Raw genomic sequence first — 19,701 nt, 5'->3', positions numbered from 1 at the left:
TGGGTAGAGAAATAATGCAAGTCTGGGGAGTCAGAATCTGTATTTATTGCTGTTAAATGAGTTGAATTTTCATTTGCAGATTGTTAATTTTCAGTTTTGAAAATAAAGAATTTTGAATAAAAACAATGAAGTTAAATAAAGCTATGAATTAATACATGAAGAAGTTACTTTCAAAGAATAACTGTGACAAAAATAATTAATTGTAAAGTGCAGTTCTATAGGTTAGTCCTTTTCATAACATAGAACAGTTGGACTTTCAAGGAGTTGATCTTAAAAAGAGAAAAAAATTGTTGCATCTACACATTAGATTATAATCCTCATCGTTGATTCAGGATTGCAATGTCAAAACTGATATGATGCTACTTGCAATGTCCCACACAAACTGTAGTAATACAAGCAATTGAATTTTTACAATAAAGTTGTAAATTTTTATTGTAAAATCTTACAGAATTTTCAGGACATTTTCAAAGTGCTACCAATGAAAACATTTAGGGGAAAACTTTGTTTCTTAATCTAAACTGCATATACCCTATTTTTTGTTTGTGTATGTAACAGTCCCATGGAAGTGTTTTATTTTAAAAATACAAAAATAAAAAAGGATTAAACATGAGAGACTTATGATTTTATTTTAATATTATCTGTCTGCTAGAAAAAAGTTAAACCTCTTATTAACAAGCATAGTTGAAATCACATTTGTGAATCACTGAAAAATAATCCTAATATAAACAGAAGTATGCAAAAGATCAATAAAGATATGTAACTTAGCATAAATAACAATGTAATTAAGAAACTCACTTAAAGCTGTGTTACTCATCAATGCAATACTGCATTGATGACTGCAATACTTCATTTCACAAGACAAGCACCATTGACCAAGATCTACGTTCTTCCTTAAAGTGGCAGTACTAGTAATAATTTCACTATCCCACTGGTCTTTCTTTCCTTCAATTCTACATACACACAAAGCAAAAATAACCTTTTCAATGTTTTAACCACTGTCCATCCTTGAATTTATAGATAATGAGTGAAACAGATTTCATCAAGAAGGGACAGGGATTTAAAGGTTTAAAGCAAGTGTGAATGTGATACAGGAGAATTAGCTTTTAGGTCAGCCTTGATTCCCTGAAAGAAATGCAAAGGACATGTTGGCAGTTACTGGGATACTTAAACTCTTCTGAAACAGAGAAGACAGACAATATAAATTGAGTTTTGTTTTCATGCAAGTGGAGAAACCAAGATGACTGGATCAGGAAGGCATCTGCATGCAAAGTGTAAATTTCCTAATAGGTAGTCTGGAGGATCACACAGCATATACGCTCAAGTATTTTGTGCCAATGAAGCTTTATCCATCTACTAGGAAGAGAGTGACCACTGAGACAGATCAAAGAATGCTGCTCGAGTTTAGGATGAATGTGTAGAAGATTTTTTTCCCTTTCAGGTTTATTCAAAACATATTCCATTTTGAGAATTCATTTTCACCAACAGAGCATCACAAGGAATTACAAACATGCATGTATGTGATCGGCTGTCTAAAGTATATGAGAGAGCAGCTGACTGTTCAGATGCTTGTTGTCAGTACCTTTTGGTTTGCCTTTCAGCAATGCTTTATGAGATAAGGTAAAGCTCCACCATTTTCAAAGACTGAGTATATGCTAGACATCTTGGCTTCAAGAGACTTTATGCGAGGCATGACAAAACAAGTCTGCTTATGGTTGGAGCTCTATTTTCTGACCATCTTTCAACCAGATCTCTACGAAAAATGTCTAAAATTGATAGGAGTTTGTGGAGGAGAGGTATAGGGTGAAATTCTAAATGATGGAGGATACCTACAAAAGAAAAAGATCTCTCCATGATGTAACACCCAGGCACAGGTATTCTTTGTTTATTGGTATTTCCTGATTCCTAAAAATGAATCCAATAAATGTTCAACTGAAATTTTACCATCTTAGAGACACACTTAAAAGGAAAGAAAAAATTCAACAAAAGATATGGAAGCAGTAAGACAACAGGTGTAAAAATGCTAACATATATGCAGAAATAACAAAATAACAATGGAAGTTCAGAGATGGAATTGAAAAACTGAATTATTTAGGAACAAAAGGAAGTTTCTGCATGAGAGGTGAACTGTAGCTCTAGACAATGAAAACTACTAGCTTAGTATCACTAGCAAATATTTCTTAATTATTATCAGCAGATGGCACCAGATATACTTTGTATGACCTAAAAAGCTTTTATTGTAAGATGTTTTATTCTAAGATGTTTTACTAGGAGTCACGGTTATAGCTACTTACAAAGTTTTAAATCTACATGCGTATATCTGTTTAAACTTCTATTTTTCACATAGCTGACTTACAACACAAGGGAGCTGTATTTACTCCATGGATCATGTATGTACATACATACTACTTCAAACCCAGCAGAACAGTCTCTAAGGATTTGGTTTAAAAGGTACCTCCAGTTTCTCTCAGATCACTTTAGATCTCCTGATATTATTAGAATAAGCGAAGGCTAAATGACACATTTGTATGATACAATCCGATATTTTCTGCTTGGGATTGTCGAAATTACAGTCAGAATGCAAGAGAAGGCAGTAATAAAGATGATTTGTGATTATGACTAATTACAATGATTTATTTAATTCAAAGCTCACATTTAGGTTTCAGACTTCCTTGGTTTATGTACTGTACTACCTTGTAACTGTTCAAATCCATACTCTTAACTATTCTGTACATTAATACTATGTGCAACCACTAGACTGCAACACACCAAGTAATGACCAATTTAACTGATAGTTCAGACTTACATGTGTATTTAGCAGGACAATGGACAAGGAGTTAAAAGCTCCCAAAGTAGTGCTCCACAATAGTATTCTAGTTCTTGAAAAAACAGTATTTTTTCATTAAAAAGTCAGAATAGTGACTTAATTTCTCCTCTAATACAATACCAAAAAGCAGTGGACATCAGCAGGTAATCACAGGCCCCCTTGTACCTTACAATCCTGTTGTGTGAGTAGCTGGACTAAGAACACCTGGTTGCTTATCAGCATGTTTCCTGTATTCATTCCTGCTCTCCCCTTTTCAGAAAAAATGCCATGTTTTCTAGAAATACCCCACCTCAACAGCCACCAAACTGTCCCAGCAATATTTTTAGCTCTACCTGTGAACTTGTCCAGCTGTTAGATCACCAGCAAGTTTAAAAGAGAATACAGCAATTTATTCTGAGCCATGTATCATTAGTTTAGTTAAATTGACTGATCAAACAGAAGGAATAAGGGTCAAGCTCACTCTAGTTTTCTATTCTTGTAAACATTCAATGTTTTTCCTTCCTCTACTCAGGTGGTAATTTTCATTATTCTATATATGGTCATATAGCTAAGAATTTTCTTAAACGTAGTTGAAAGTGATCAAGAAATTCAGAAGTCAGTGAAGGTAGCAACACTGGTAGTCAGTCAGTCAATGCAATCAGTATGTTTTACTTCCTTAAGGAAATAGCTGACACCCTGCTCAGCACTCTTTCCTGATGAACTTGAGGAAGAGGGATAGCAAGGACGTCGCATAAGTTTACTGCACACGCTGTGACAGAGTTCTTAGTTCTTACAGAAAACCTTTCAGATTTAGAAAGGACAAATCAGATTTCATAAAATTCTTAATAATAAGGAACTGCAGATATTGGATCAAGTAGCATGTACATCTCAAAACTACACCTCAGAAAGAAACACTTTTTTCTGTAGTCTGAGATTATGCATGCAAGATGACATTTCATAGGTTTGCCAAATTATATATGCACTGTCCAAGACACATAAATCAGCTTGTGACATCTATGTATCTCTGAGATATAACTAAGCAAAGAATGGGAGAACACAGAGTTAAATGCAGGTATAGGGTATGGTCTAAGAAAGCCATAGTTATGACTGAAATTATTTTAGGAAGAGACATATCCCTAGGAACAAGGAAGAACTTCAAAAAGCTTACAAGGAAATTATTTTGGTATGGAAAACAGCACTGAAGATGCTTGACAGAGCTGCCTACAGAATCTGGCAAGATTCAAGACATCCTGACCATTTTACTCCCTCTAATTTTGTACTTCCATTTCTTAATTTCTGCAAAAGCTTTTCAGGTGTCTACCTTTTCATGGTGGATTGTGTACTGAAGATAGAACCTGATTCACAACTATGAATGCATTTAAATGACCTTTTCTTTTTTAAAATGACTTGTTTGTTTGTATATTCTTGGAAGGTTTTTTCCCCACATGGAATATTAATGTGGATCAATAGAAACCCAGAAAGTTAATAAGCCATGATCAAAATATCTGATCAACCTCTTAAACTATGGTTCTGCCACGAATGTTGATCACATATGCCACATTCTATAATATTAATAGTAAAAAGCCCCCCAAAACCTAATATGGAGTTCTTAGAGCACATCATGTTTTTTCCTTGTAACTGCTTCTCTGACAAAAGAAAATGGATGTATTTTAATGTTATCTAAGTGGAAAAGTATCACAGTCTACTCTACTTACAACACTAAATGGGTAAAGAGAGATGTCATACCTAGGAAGAAAACATCTAGTTTTCAGATATATTGTTTAATGGAAACAATCAATGTTTGATGACAAAAATTACTTTAGCTCTACCGAGGTGTCTGCCAAGGATAGGCCTTTCCTACAGATAACCACCTACCAAACTGGTCTTTCACTAACAGATAGCGAAGATAGGTTCCTAATAAGACAACTTTGTTACTTATAGCCTTTCAAGAGTTCACCCATCTTGGCAATAATTCTATCATCCTCTTAAAAGAAAAGGAGGAATCATCTTTGTCTGGGATTCTACAGACAAATCTTCATCTATGAATGCCTGAAGGTTGTATGCTGTAGACAATGATACAGCATGGCTGCATGTTTCAAGATCTTCTGAACTAGTTTCCCCCCCGCCCCCCCAACCAAACCCAAAAACCAGACTGCAAATTAAAAAACCCAGCCGTATACTAACTTGTTCTAAAATAAAAGGATGAGACCAATAAACACAACTCTCAAATTTGCTCACTAGTCTCAGAAGTTGTTCACAGAGGCCCTAAATGAAACACTACGATAGTAAGAGACAGTATATGATCTTGAGGAGTCTGCAATCCAAACAAATGAAACAAGCATTACTTCCATTTTAAAGACAGTCAACCAAGTCTCTTTTTTTTTTTTTTTGACATTGAAAGGGCATCTGTTTCAGTACCAGGTATAAGAACTGTTCCTTAGCTAAACAATTACTTGAAATTGATTCTTTTTTTTTTTTCCTTAAGTTGATAACTGATCTCAAAAATCTACAGAAGTTCAGAAAGCAGACTTGGAATTTCCCTAGTAAAAGTCTTCACCTTCCTCCTACAAAACCAAGACAATTACTTAAATAACTAAGATTGGTTTCACATGTCCTTTGCAAATACAAAATTTTGTTTCAACTTCCTATAATTTGAACAACTTAAGAGATTTTGTTGGAACCTGAACTGAAGCAATATTCTTAAAAAAAAAAAAAAACTCTTCAGCAAAGTACCACTTACCCAAGAATACACAAGTCCTTCAGCGAATCACAAAAAACAATCAGAAAATACTTTCGTTTTGTTTTTTCAATAGACAAAACCTTTTTAACCTAGCATTATTGATCTGACAGATTAGAAAAACACAAGGAAGATGCTAAAAGCCAAATGCTCTTTGTGAAAAACTTCACAAAAGTCCCTCTGTCCAGTAAGGTGAGGTCATGCCAAGTTTCACTTCTCCCATGATAAAAGTTCCTCTAAAGCAGAATCAAGAGACAGCATCTCCAGCAGAAGCATAAAGCAAGTGAATGCTGAAAAACACTGTACATCAAGACCACAAAAAACTATCTGAGAAAGTAGAAATTTGAAGGAATAAAAATACCTGCATAAGGAGATGCCATGCAACTGGGCCCGTGATGAAAATATAAGAATTTCAGAAGTAAGGAGGTGGCAACTTCACTGGACATTTTATTTCAAATGGAAAATAATTGGTTTTAAAGAAAGTCAAGGAACAAAGATGGACTCAAAATACTATTGCACTCCATTCAAAGTTCTTTAAAGCCCTAAGACTTTAAAGCCCATAGGCTGAAAAGACAGATGACCTGTACAGAAAATAGTTCCACCCACACCATGTTCAAGGGCACAGTAATCTCTTCCTGCTACACTAAGGTAAAAGTGGGAAAATTAACTTTTTTTCTCCCACCTACGTGAAGAAAGAGAATGTGTCTGACTAATTCATTGTTAGAACAAGAGAGGGCTGTCTCTAGTCATGCTCAGCTATTTTGACATCCAAGTACACCTACTAAACCCAGGAAAAACCTGTGAAAGTTGAAGTTACTGAGTAGAGCTGCATTCACATTCCTTAGACATTTAAGGCAGAAAATGAGTATTTTTGCTGCTGTTGACAGTGACTAGCTAAGTAACTTACACGAACCAAGCTGACTTATCAGTCACTCATGTACTGCTATAATTTGCTGAGTGCCAAAGAGCAAGGATAGTCAGAGAATTAATGAGTTACTACTAAATACTATATTTTGACAAGAAGTTTCAACCTCTGACTTGGATGTATTTGAAGTAGCAGCTTTTGTGCAAGAAGATCTCAAATACCATTGTGTAATCGGTAAGGCACAGTCTCTCACCTAAAATAGTCTTCTGCTGAAAACTAGAAGTGAAAGTTTAGGAACAGAAGTGAAAGTTTAGGAACAGAAGTGAAAGTTTAGGAACAGAAGTGAAAGTTTAGGAACAGAAGTGAAAGTTTAGGAACAGAAGTGAAAGTTTAGGAACAGAAGTGAAAGTTTAGGAACAGAAGTGAAAGTTTAGGAACAGAAGTGAAAGTTTAGGAACAGAAGTGAAAGTTTAGGAACAGAAGTGAAAGTTTAGGAACAGAAGTGAAAGTTTAGGAACAGAAGTGAAAGTTTAGGAACAGAAGTGAAAGTTTAGGAACAGAAGTGAAAGTTTAGGAACAGAAGTGAAAGTTTAGGAACAGAAGTGAAAGTTTAGGAACAGAAGTGAAAGTTTAGGAACAGAAGTGAAAGTTTAGGAACAGAAGTGAAAGTTTAGGAACAGAAGTGAAAGTTTAGGAACAGAAGTGAAAGTTTAGGAACAGAAGTGAAAGTTTAGGAACAGAAGTGAAAGTTTAGGAACAGAAGTGAAAGTTTAGGAACAGAAGTGAAAGTTTAGGAACAGAAGTGAAAGTTTAGGAACAGAAGTGAAAGTTTAGGAACAGAAGTGAAAGTTTAGGAACAGAAGTGAAAGTTTAGGAACAGAAGTGAAAGTTTAGGAACAGAAGTGAAAGTTTAGGAACAGAAGTGAAAGTTTAGGAACAGAAGTGAAAGTTTAGGAACAGAAGTGAAAGTTTAGGAACAGAAGTGAAAGTTTAGGAACAGAAGTGAAAGTTTAGGAACAGAAGTGAAAGTTTAGGAACAGAAAATGTTTAAATGCTTAAATTTCCAGAGAACGACACCTGAGGCTGGCATGAAAACAAAGTAGCAGCTCATGGTAAAAACCCAAACAGACATAATGAACAGGGATTCAAGAGAATAACACACAATGCAATAGGATTAAGAGCAATGGCAGCTAAGAAGAGTTGTGCTTCATTTCGTGATTCACGTAAGCAAAGAAAAAGATTAAGGAAAACCAAAGGAATAAAGAAGAGAAACAGCATTCAGTAAATAAATAAAGACTACTTAAGAATCAAAACCAAACCTAAATAATTTGATTCTTCTAGATTTGTGTCATATCTCTTAATGTAGAAGACAGGCTTTTATTACCTTTCTTTCGAAAGAGTGCATTTAGATAGTTTTCTGCTTGGCATTCAATCTTATCAGTGTTGGACTGGCCCTGAGATGACAGTTCCTCTGTAGGCGTTGACTGTGAAGAACCGATAACTGATGCACGATCCTAGAAGAATATGAAGATTATATCTTTTAGAAGTTAGTCTACTGGTAGTACAATATACAATTAAATTGAGCTATTGAGTGAAAAAAACCCTACTAAAAAGATATTTACCATGAAGCCAAACCACCTCACTCCCTCTATTAGCCAAACTGTCTTTTGCAAAATTCAATTCTCTGATTCTTACTTTCATACCAAAAACTGGGTGTTGGGGAGTCATGCTTGATGTCATGTTCATACTTACACTGACTGTTTCTTTGTGTAAATTACAAAAGGAACATTTCTCATCCATAGACCAGTCAGTCAGCTCTTCTGGCTCACAGTCTTAAAAGAAGGAAAAAAGCTAGATGTTTTAAACAAGTAAAAATAGATTTTGAGAATAAAATACACATCCTACAATTCTCAAATAAATTCCATCATAATATAACATGCATTTATTGGTACAATGTAATCAGTAGTATTCAATTCTTCAGACCTTTCCAAAGTCTCATCTGACTTACATGGCTCAACTTTCAAATAGCAGAGGACATCTTTCTTAAAAAGGAAAGGTAAACTCATACATTTCAGTTGATTACCTAAGTTACTGGAGGCATCTGAATACTGTAATAAAGTTCTGAATTCCAGTCATCATTCCTTTTAACAAAAGTGTGCAAACTTGTAGCAAACTAAGCTAGGAATTAGGATATGAACTCCTCATCATTTGAGCTACATGTGTTGTACTTGCAATATTTTAATTTATTTTATACTATCGCTACAACTAAACCCCTATACTCACTTGTAGCACTTGATTTATTCAGAAGGCTTTAAAATAACTTTATAAGTTTTATCAGAAAACATACTTTGGTCTTGAGGGAATATAGGACTTAAATAGATTGCCTATATCAAGTCCAGTCTTCTCCTACTGAACACAGACATGCCATGTATTTTCTTTAAACAAGTTTTTAAGCTCCATTTCAAAAGTTAAGAGTTTTCCACCACATACTCTTCTGTTCCTGAACCACCAAATGCTTTAAAGCTTTCCCCAAACTGACTGTGCTAATAGTTAAAATTACCTTCTAATTTCTTGTTTAAATTCAGTCATGGAAAGTTATTCCAGTTTGCTTTTGTGGCAACATTGTTCTTATACCTAAACAGTTATTGTTCATGGGTATTGAGCACCTTGATGTATTTACAGAATATCATTATGCCCTTTACACTTCATTTTGCTAGGCTAATCTAGTCTACCCAGTTTTCTCTCATGAGATTCAACCCCATCTTTTCTGCACCACTCTCACTTGAGCACCTGTTCCCTGAACACAGGTGACCAAGATCTCAAGATGGTGCCTTTCTTTTACATTTACATCAGACTTCCTTAAACTGTAGATGGTACTTTTCCTACAGTATCCTAGCTGTGCATGCGTCTATCACAGCTGCAGCATTTTGGCAGGCAAATATGAACCTGATTCACTACAACATCAAGGTCCTCTCCATCCCATTCATTTCCAGTTCATGCGCTTGCAACCTAAACAACTCTCCCTCCACACCACCTCCTTATGAATTACCAAATACGTTTCCTCCTTTTCTCTGTACCACTAAGTTACAATCACAGTTCTGTTAGGAAGCTTCTTGAGGTTATCAACTTTCAATAACACACTGTGGTGGGTTGACCTTGGCTTGTTGCTGACCCTCACCCAGCCTCAACAGGCAGGGGTAGAAAATAAAATGGAAAAACTTGCCTGTCAAGAGAAGGACAGGGAGATCACTTACCAGTTACTGTCACAGGCAAGCCAGACTCGACTTGGGGAAAATTTATTTCCTTTATTGCCAATAAAAAAATATTTGCATAATGAGAAAGGCAGAACTAAAACCACTTTACCACCCTCCTTCTTCCCAGGCTTCAACTTCACCCCTTCATTCCCAACTCTTCTACCTCCTCCCCAACCCCAAACAGCACAAGGAGGATGGGGAACAGGGGCTGTCCTCAGCCCATAACAGTTCCTCTCTGCCACTCCTTCCTCCTCACATTTTTCCCCTGCTCCAGCATGGGGGCCTTCCCACTGGCTACAGGCCTTCACAAACTGCTCCAGCATGTGTCTTTTCCACAGGGTGCAGTCCTTCAGGAAGGGCCTGTTCCACAGGCCCACAGTTCCTGCCAGAAAACCTGCTCCTGTGTGGACTCCTCTCTACAGGCTGCAGTTTCTGCCAGGAGCCTGCTCCAGCATGGGCTGTCCACGGGCTGTAGCTTCCTTCAGGACATCTCCACCTGCTCCAGTGGGGGGGTCCTCCATCAGCTGCAGTGCAGATATCTGTTCTGACATGGTCCTCCATGGGCTGCAGGTTCTACCTGCTTGACCATGGTCCTCTCCATGGACTGCAGTGGAATCTCTGCTCTGGTGCCCAGCACACTTCCTCTTCCCTCTTCCTTCTCTGACCTTGCTGTCTGCAGGGTTGTTTTCCACTCCCCCTTGCAACTACTAAGCTTTTACTCTTTCTTAAATATATTATCACAGAGGCACCATCAGAAATAAAATGAATCTGAAAAAATGAGGTTCTTGAATGCGAACATAACACAAGTAACTCTGTATTATTATTTAAATCTCATTTACTCAGCTTTAAAATGCTAATTTAGGATAGCATTCTGTATTAATGTGTCATATGCTTCCAGGGATGCAAACCAGCAGTTTTGACAGGCTGGACAGCTGATGATCAAAAACACACATGGGATTTTTCTTGACTGGCCAGTAACAAAAGAAAATGAGTTATTTTTGCTGAATTAATCTAGCTGTCCCAGCCTGTTAGCGTTAAGATGTCCACAGATGAAAAAAACCCGCACTATTCTTTCATAACAAGTTCATGTTTTCATAGTTTTCCATGCAACCACAATAGATCTACTTATGAATGTTGGAATTGTGTGCATAACTCCAAGACAGGTTTTATATTTTCAGAGAAATTCTTCTGCCTTGGAATCCTGAAGTTCCACTGCTAAAATTCTAACTAGAGAGCAATCCTTGTGTGTTGCTGAAAAAGCAAACCTTGAGAAACCTCAGCTTTACCTAACACTAAATTTATTCAAAGTATAAACCATGTACAACATGACACATTAAAGTATGCCAGTGAACTAAACAAAACTGCCAACAGATAGCAGATATATACCAGATATATCAAATGCCCAGCATCCAACTGTCTCAGGTCACTACCACAGGAACATACTGATACCAGTGTTAGTTTTTAACTACAGATAGAAAACCATACTCTCAGAAGGATCAGCGGCAGAGATGACACTTTAAGCAGAGCAAACTTTCTCTTAGCTGCACTCAATTTAGCATCATGATCACCTCCCCTCCCCATTTTATCTTGCTTGGGATCAGCTGATAAAAGATTTGCTGACAACCTGCACTAGCCAGCCCAGGAGAAAAAGTTGCTAAGATAGTATTAAAATGCTCCTGCACAATGTATGGTACAGATTATTACTTGAAACCTAAGTAATTTACTACAACACTGTTAAACCTGCTTCTATTTAAGAATAAAAGGTGAACTTTGACAAAAAAGTACTACCTTTTTAATTTCTTAACCCATTCAAATCTTTGTTTCCCCAAACCATTTTTCCTAAGGACCCATGCTGAAATAAACAAATTAATAGACATCTGTAGTACTGAACAGATTCCATGTTTACCTCTTAAAATGTGAAATAATTGTCTAGTAAATCTAAATGAGACAGCTTAAAAAATTCAGCCCTTACTTTCCAGTATTTTCCACATTATTATAATAACATTCCAATAAGTCTTCCAGCTATTTGTCACAATTCTGAACAAATCATTTCCTTCCTTTTTATATGGCACTACTACTTCCTAATAAGTACTTTAGAATATCTGAGGTGTTTATCATGTTCTTTCATCTTTTTCATTTCATAAAAACTTGAATGATAGCAGAGATTCATGTTCCTAATATAATTTTTCACCCTACTACTGTATAGATGAATAAACATTTCAGAACAACCCAAGGAAAAAACAACACACCCTCAAATAAACCTTTCATCCAGTATAAAGAGTTTTTTTCCTGGCAGAGAAAGAATGATGAGAGCTGCTGTTCTCCCACAAGGCACTGTTTTTCCTCTGTCCATAAGAGAACAGAACCCCAGCAAATAATCCCAAAAAAGAAAATACACACATACCAGACAATTAGAGGAAAAGCTTCCTAACAGTTTAACTAAATATCCATGAGTAGAATGTAAAGAATAACAATTTCCATGTGAATCTACTTAGCTGAAAATGGGTATAAACAAGGGATTAGAAAGCCCTAAGGATTCAATGACACAAGAAGTCTCGAGCTTGTTCAGAACATGACCAAGGTCAGATGCCAAGATACAGAACTTGACACCTTTGCTATCTGAGGCTGCACTATTAAAGCAGTCAGGAAAAAAACCTGACTTGTCACAAAGGTGATGAAAACCATTTAAGCAAGCCCAAGGTAAATCCTACATATACAAGAATTTCAAGATAATGAAAAAAATCTTGCCATCTTCATGTAACTATCTGTTGTTACAGGTGGCTATTTCAATTTAATTAGTTTGGCTTCTCAGCAAGATAATTTCTGAGGCTTACAAGATATTTTCTTTGAAAAACTTATTAAAATGGAAGCATACCTTCTACCATTTAAATTTGTCATTGGAATTTATTATTCTCTCAAGCAACTTTGAGCTAATGCAATACAGTAATTTAATCTATAGATTAAATACTATTTCAAGACAGAACTAAGGAGGAAATATATGAATTGACACACTCATGTTACATTTTATGCACGTTATTAACTTTTTTCTATGTTACAAACAATACATAAACCCAACAATGTAAAAAGAAAAAAAAATGTTTTTGTAGCTAAGCAGCATGTATTTCAGCAGATTCCCACACATTTCTGGATAAGAATGCCATGTAATTTCTTGAGGTTTGTTCAAAGAAACATACACTTTTGCTAATGAGGCATAATGCTGCATGTTGACAGTACTGGTTCAGTGGTTATGATGACAAAAATGGACATCTTACAAGATGCAGTGATTTAGGCATGTTATTAAGAGTCTAAAAACTTGTGTTCTGATTCTACCAACTGTGTATTTTATTAACTAAGGCAAATTATTTACTTTGTATCTTAGTTTCATTATCTGTAAAGTGAAAAGTGGCACTTAAATTATGATGGTGGAAAGATTTATCACAAATTTTAGTCAGGAGTTCTGTATTAATCTTTATAATGCAATTCAGGCCTCAAAACAGAAATAGCCTTGCATCCTATACTGTAAGGTCTACCTCTACTATGTTTGTATCAAACATGGCAATTTCAAAATGGGATTATTGAAGTTACAGATACTATGTCCATAAAAATGAACCAAAGATAGTAAGATAAGGTGGGCATCCCGACCTAACACTCCTTCATCTCTTCTGCAGTTCCTCCAGAAGTAAAATCAATTTTACAGATGTGTCAAACATGGAAACAGGTTTTAACCACTGAAAAATTCAGGCATGTTACTGACAGACATTCTTGCATATTGGAAAAAAATTAGTTTTAAAACTTTACATTTTAGATAAACATGAATTTAATTTGCAGGACAAAGTCACTGGGACATCAAATATCAAAGGTCCTCTGCAAGCAATGGAAATAGCAGATCTGAAATAATTTAAAAGAAGTCTTCAACAGCATAGGCAAATAACCTAAAACTCTTCCCATACGACAGCTCAAATATATACATGCAGGAACTCTAAAGGAGCAATATAATACCTTACTGTGTACTATCAGGCTCCTTTAACTGTAACACTTATAATTCTGGTCATTACCTCAGTACTTCTGCCTTCTTACACAAAAGAAAAAAAGTGTCCTGAGTTTTCTTTCAAAACATAAACCCTTTGATGCAGAAGAATAATAAAGCTTTAATCACTAATCAGTGTAAAGCCCAATACACAGCAACCCATTGGAAATACAACCAGAAAAAAAAAAAAACCAGAAGAAAAACAATACTGTACACTACTGTACTGCTTTGAAAAGGGAACAGGGCATTATTAATGTGCTTGCTTATTACAGCAGATAGAATCATAGAATCATTTTGGTTGGAAAAGACCTAGATGAAGGTACTACTCATGAAAATAAGCTTTAACCCAAATTCACACATTTCTTAAATGGTTTTAAGTCTAACTAGTGGCATTCTTAGCTTTGTAAGTCGCAAAAATATTTTTAAAACATCAGTAAAGTAGTATTTCAAGTTCTTCCCCTTTCCTTTGAAAATATTGTTATGCATATGATACAGGCCCAGAAACTTGCACAACATGAAGAGGACAAAACCATAACCAATTAACACAATCATTCCAAACCTATTCTAAGCGAAGTAAATACTATATGCCACTCTGCCTTATGTACTAGCACTATATATGTTACATGGTTTACAAATTACACTATCAGATAATAAATTGTAAAGAAGTGAAATGACACATTTTGAAGGCTCAATAACAAATAATATTTTTTAAAGCCATGAAAATGAACTTGACAGACACTTCTTTCAACACTTTAAAGCAGTTTTATGCTGGATTTTCCTCCTCTGCTTTTGTTAAAGACAAATAATTTCATACTGAACTAACTAAAGACTCAAGTGTTATTGACAGCTATTCCAGCAAAAACAAACCCATTTGGAATAGTGGTAGGTCTTTTAGTGGTAATGGAAAAAAATATTTATATGTATATATTTATATACATACACTTAAATATTAAAAAAAGTGTAAGTTTTCTTGATCACTACAAGAAAACCAAACTAGCATTCATTACCTTCCTTTTCCCAATTAAGGTCAATAGGAAGCTGAGCAGCTTGTCTTCCCTTTCTAAAAGCTGTCCAAAAAATGAAGTAGGAGATGCAGTATTCCAAAAAAAGTAAATCTTTCTCACAAAAGCTTCTCTGGAAAGCTTAGCTAACCCAAAATTTCCCTGCATAGGAACAAAACCTAGGTACCACTTTAAATACGTTTTGCCTATGCACAGTATTGACAAGAATGTGATGAAATAAACATTAGAAAGAAAAACAATTGAAGATTTCCTTTTTAGAATTCAATATATACTTTAAACTATCTTTAACTGAAAGAAAATCTAATAAATTAAGGTCATTGCACTAAAATCTGTCTCATTTACCTTCAAATAAACTGAGGTCTCTTCGTAGCCTTGGTCCATAAAGCCCTTCTAAAATACTTTCAAAACCTGGAGACAAAAGAAACATTTAAAACAGTAAATAAAAAGTTTCTTAAAAGAAAGCAAATTCCAGAACACCAGCAGCAAGTATTCTCAAATTCTGAGAGCAATTCCAAAAATTGTTATGTTTATCACACAAATATTTACTCCTTCCACTCTAGTACTATTCAACAGAGTTAGAAGATAAAAATAAGGCAACTGCCATCTGCACACAATCAGCCTATTAAGCCATGCCCCAACAACCTCATTAGACTTAAAATAAACTACCACAGAATCTTAAAGGTGGGAGGATTAGTTAGCCTCATAGCTCTACACAAGTGAAGTAGTCTCTCTCTCACACTGAGAATTAGAATCATGTATGAAGGGAGGGAAAATAGAAGAAAAATGGAGGAAATCTTCAAAATCAGAAACTTCTCATTTATGATCACCTGAAATTACATAATCTGAGCATGCTAGTATTTCTACAAATATAAAAAAGAAAGCTTATTTTGCCTGGTAACAGTTCTCTCTAGTCCTCTGTATATGTACAAAAACATTTTAAAATTAAGGATTAGATAAATCCAGTTATTTTCCAGATTTAACAGCTAGTCCGTTCAGGTATTTGGTAAAACAACATACTGTAACAAGGGAGAAGAGACACAGAGCAAACCAAATGATTAAAAAAACAACCAAAAAAACCCCAACAAAAAAATCAGAAGGGGACATGCATGACAACTGATGAAGTATGGTGAGAATTTACCTCATCATCAATGTAACAGAAGTTTTGGTCAATATAGAAACAGTTTCCAAGTGCCCCCTCTTTTCTCCTTCCAAATAATAAGCTTATTTTCAACTAAGAGGATAATTCAAAGCAGCATTTGAAGGTTCTCATTCTCCATACTCAAGACCTGTCTATATTAAAGATGTAGCTATTTTCCAGTACTTTGCAAGACTATTTTATCAGCACACCACATAAAATATACTAATATCTTCAGGAAACAACTAACTACCATCAATAAAGAGCATTTAGAATTATAAAAATTGCTCATCAGCTGTGATGTCTTCTAAGACAACACAACATACTGTTCTCATAAAAAAAATGACATTTACTTTTTGGTTTAGATTGTATGTACGCTGGTATAAGGTAGAATAAATATGTATCATATCTTAGGTAGCACATTAAATAATATATTAAAATCCTAACATAGATAAGAGAAGCTATCTTAACACATAGGAGCTGATCAGCTTGACAGGTCACATTGTTAAAATTTACCTTCCAATTTTTTATTATTTTTATAATTTTATTATATGTATATTATTAAATTAAATTGATTATAATTATACTTTCTATAAATCTATGATTTGAGCTATAAATGTATTTATTTCTATTTTAATTTTCCACTTTTCTTTGTAATAGTCCTATGTGAGAACATATATTGACAAACCCACTGTCCTCTCACAAATACATATACACACACATTTTGAACACAATCTACAAAAACTAGAAAGCAAAAATCCAAGTCCCAAACAGACACTAAAAATTACCTTAAAGCATTATCTACCGACTCTTAGATTCAATGTAATATAAAGCCACACATTAGCATTGCATAAATTCCCAGTTCTTCTGGCTTCAAAGGGTTATGGACAAAAAAAAGCAAGAGAGATGAAGTCTGAAGTTAAGAGCAATTCCCCAAGCACAACAGTCTGGAAATATAAAACACACTGTGTATTATTGTGATCATTCATGTTATAAACTGCAAGCCACTTTAGCTCAGCAGCTAGCCAATACTTCGGTTCTTGCAAGTTATTGTCACTGGATAAAGACATGAATGGAGTGAATATCTCTTGGAGACAGCTGTACTTATTCCAAAAGAACAAACACTAACTCCCATTCCTTAGCACTTTGTAAATCAAACAGGAAGCTTGTTTACCATTCCAGTCAGCACCCAAAACCTCCCTGTTTTTTGGACACCTACTTTCTCCACGCACCTCCCCACCACCATCGCCACTGTGGAGGGTGTTACTTGTTTCTGCCTTTACTGTTGTACTTAAACATATTTGCTTGCCCTATTGCCTGCCCCTGCCTATGCAAAAACATAAGCACAGAAAATCCAGCTCTGTGAAACAGCAGTTTGTTTCAGAAGAATGCAATTTCCAAACAGACTTCCATACAGCTTGTATTAAAGATAGCAATTAGCACACTGTGGGTTTTTTCCCCCTGAACAAAGGGCACACCAACCCCCTTCTCTGCTAGTTCACCAAGCTTAGTTCTTTCCCACCCAAGGCAACGCTTCTCTTCCAAGTCCTTCCAGAATTTCCCCATGGAGCCACAATTTAGACTTACTCAGTGTGATCATTTGCTTCCTCATTTTTAGATCTTTTAAAAGAAAGTTTACTTGTACAACCTAACAACATAGATAGAATCTTTTTCCAGCCCATGTAGTAAAGTTTTCCCACAGAAGCTGTGCACTACTTCCACTTTGTGCAGTTTCCTACAAAGTTGTTGTTCTGCTTTTCAGCAGGATTGGTACAATTTTAATTTAGCCTAAACAGAAAATACATTTTATTTTCTTGTACAACTACTGATGAACATGTGTTGGCACTGGTCCATTCAATGTAACCCCCTGAACCCAGGATTTCAGTAAACCTTTGTTTTACTTCATGAGACAGTATGCATAACAAAATAACAGTAGCAGCTTTGGAACTCTTCAGAACCTGAGGAGCCTACAGATGCCAGTCAGAAATATACTTTCCTTATACCTCTTGTGATTCACCAATTAAAAAAAATCTGCTCTAAACTAATTTTACATAATTTTTCATGTCTGTTGGTGGCCAATTACCTCCTTGATTCCAAGCTACCTTTCAAAACTACTGTTACTTGAGCCCTGACACTTTCTAGCTCCAAACTGAAAAGAAACATCATTGGCTCTACTAACTTCTTCCAGTGCCTCCATCTGTCAAACTCCCTTTACATCTAATAAATTCCTTCTAGTTATTTGTCTGTCTTCTTGCATCTTCAATGTAAAAAGATTATTGGCTTTCTTTATTTCCTGACAACCTGTATGATCCAAGTCAGGTTCCTCCAACAGTCTTCATAAGCAGAAATTTAAGATACAGCTAAGTCTCTAAACCCAGTTAAAAGTTTCCACAGTTTGCTTTCCTGAATAAAGTTGTGAACAGCTCTTTTCCTCACATTTGCTCTCCCCCCATCCCATGACCACTCTCTACCAAAGCCATTGTTTTTGACACTCAGGGCTAGGATGAAGACTCCCAGGACCAAGGAGGCTGGAAGTTGTAACCTCCAACAAGTGGAAAGGGGCTGTCTTTTTCCATCAGTAGCTATTCAGGTGCTGAAAAAGCCCAGGAAAGAGGAGAGATGGAACAAGTTCTGTCAGGTTTGGGATCTAAGGCTGATCCATGGGTCACAGCAGTGTCACTAAAAGGAAGCAGTGGGTGACTGACAGTAATTGCAGACTCCCGGGGGATGAAAGCTCCTGCTCAGCAGCCAGATAGGCTGTCTTAAAAGCTTTGCTGCTTGCCCATGGTCCAAATCTGGGATGTTGCACAGAAACTCTTACAGCTCATCTGGCCATTGCAGTATTATCATTTGTTGTCCATCTACATGGCTGTCATGATACTGCCAAAGGAGATCTTCAGCAGATCAAAGCTAGTTACAGGAGTCCAGGGACAACAGTGAATAACACCAGAGCCCAGGTGTTAAGCCAGGGGAAAGGAGCAAATGTTGATCCTGTAGATCAACATCTGACTACATGACTGCAGGCAGGACTTCAGCTCTTAAGACATTAAGATCCTCTGAGAAACAAAGGGTGCTTGAGAGAGACAGGATCCATTTGATAACACAAATCATCATTGCCAACAGGCTTGCCTCATAAGGAAGGCTTCAAACTAGGTTTGCCAGGGAAGCAGAGATTGAAGCTCAAAAAATGGGAGAATAGCAGACAGGGTAACTGTACAGAACAACACAACAGCGAGGATCTTACAGTCCCCCTGAAGGAGTGGCACAAGCAGGGACACATCTTAAGTAGCTGCACATGAATGCATTCAGCACAGGAAGCAAGCACAAGGGATTAGAAACCATAGCACGTAACACTCACTGGGAGTACACAGTATGGTGAGAGTTCAGACAACTGGAAAACTGCAGTGGATGGATACTAGCTTTTAAGAAAGGAGAAGTGAGAAAGTCAAGGACAACAGTGCTTACACTTTATGCAGAGAACTTGAACAAATGGAGCTTTAGCGTGCAATACAGTTGAAAATCCATGGGTCAGGATTCAACAAGGGGAACATAATGGTGAACATGTTACAGTCTGCCCAATCAAGGGTAAGTAGAAGAAGTCTTCAAAAAACACAAGAAAAAAAACGCTGCACAATCACAGGCCTTAGCTCTCATGAAAATCATCCTATCACCGTGACATCTGCTGGGTATACAACATGGTAGCGCACAAACAACACAGGAGATCTCTATGGTGCTTGGAGGACAAGCCTGATTCAGGTGGTGAACAAGCCCAACAAGGGAGGCACTCTGCTAGACTTGCTAGTCATTATTAAGCAAGAACTGATGAGTGATGTGACAGTTAACAGCGGCCTTGGCCAC

General features: G+C 36.2%; 1 protein-coding gene across 1 annotated transcript in view; it reads right to left on the bottom strand.

Annotated features, from left to right (window-relative positions):
- The window catches only part of LCORL (ligand dependent nuclear receptor corepressor like), an 81,904-nt gene that overhangs the window by 39,638 nt on the left and 22,565 nt on the right, over nucleotides 1-19,701 (bottom strand). The window contains 3 exon segments of the mRNA XM_075752414.1: nucleotides 7,790-7,919; nucleotides 8,158-8,237; nucleotides 15,051-15,116. Coding sequence (XP_075608529.1) covers nucleotides 7,790-7,919; nucleotides 8,158-8,237; nucleotides 15,051-15,116 — 276 coding nt within the window.

This window comes from Balearica regulorum, chromosome 4, assembly GCF_011004875.1.
Source record: "Balearica regulorum gibbericeps isolate bBalReg1 chromosome 4, bBalReg1.pri, whole genome shotgun sequence".
Classification (NCBI taxonomy): Eukaryota; Metazoa; Chordata; class Aves; order Gruiformes; family Gruidae; genus Balearica; species Balearica regulorum.
The sequence above is the reverse complement of the archived record's forward strand: the minus strand, read 5'-3'. Positions and strand labels throughout refer to the sequence as shown.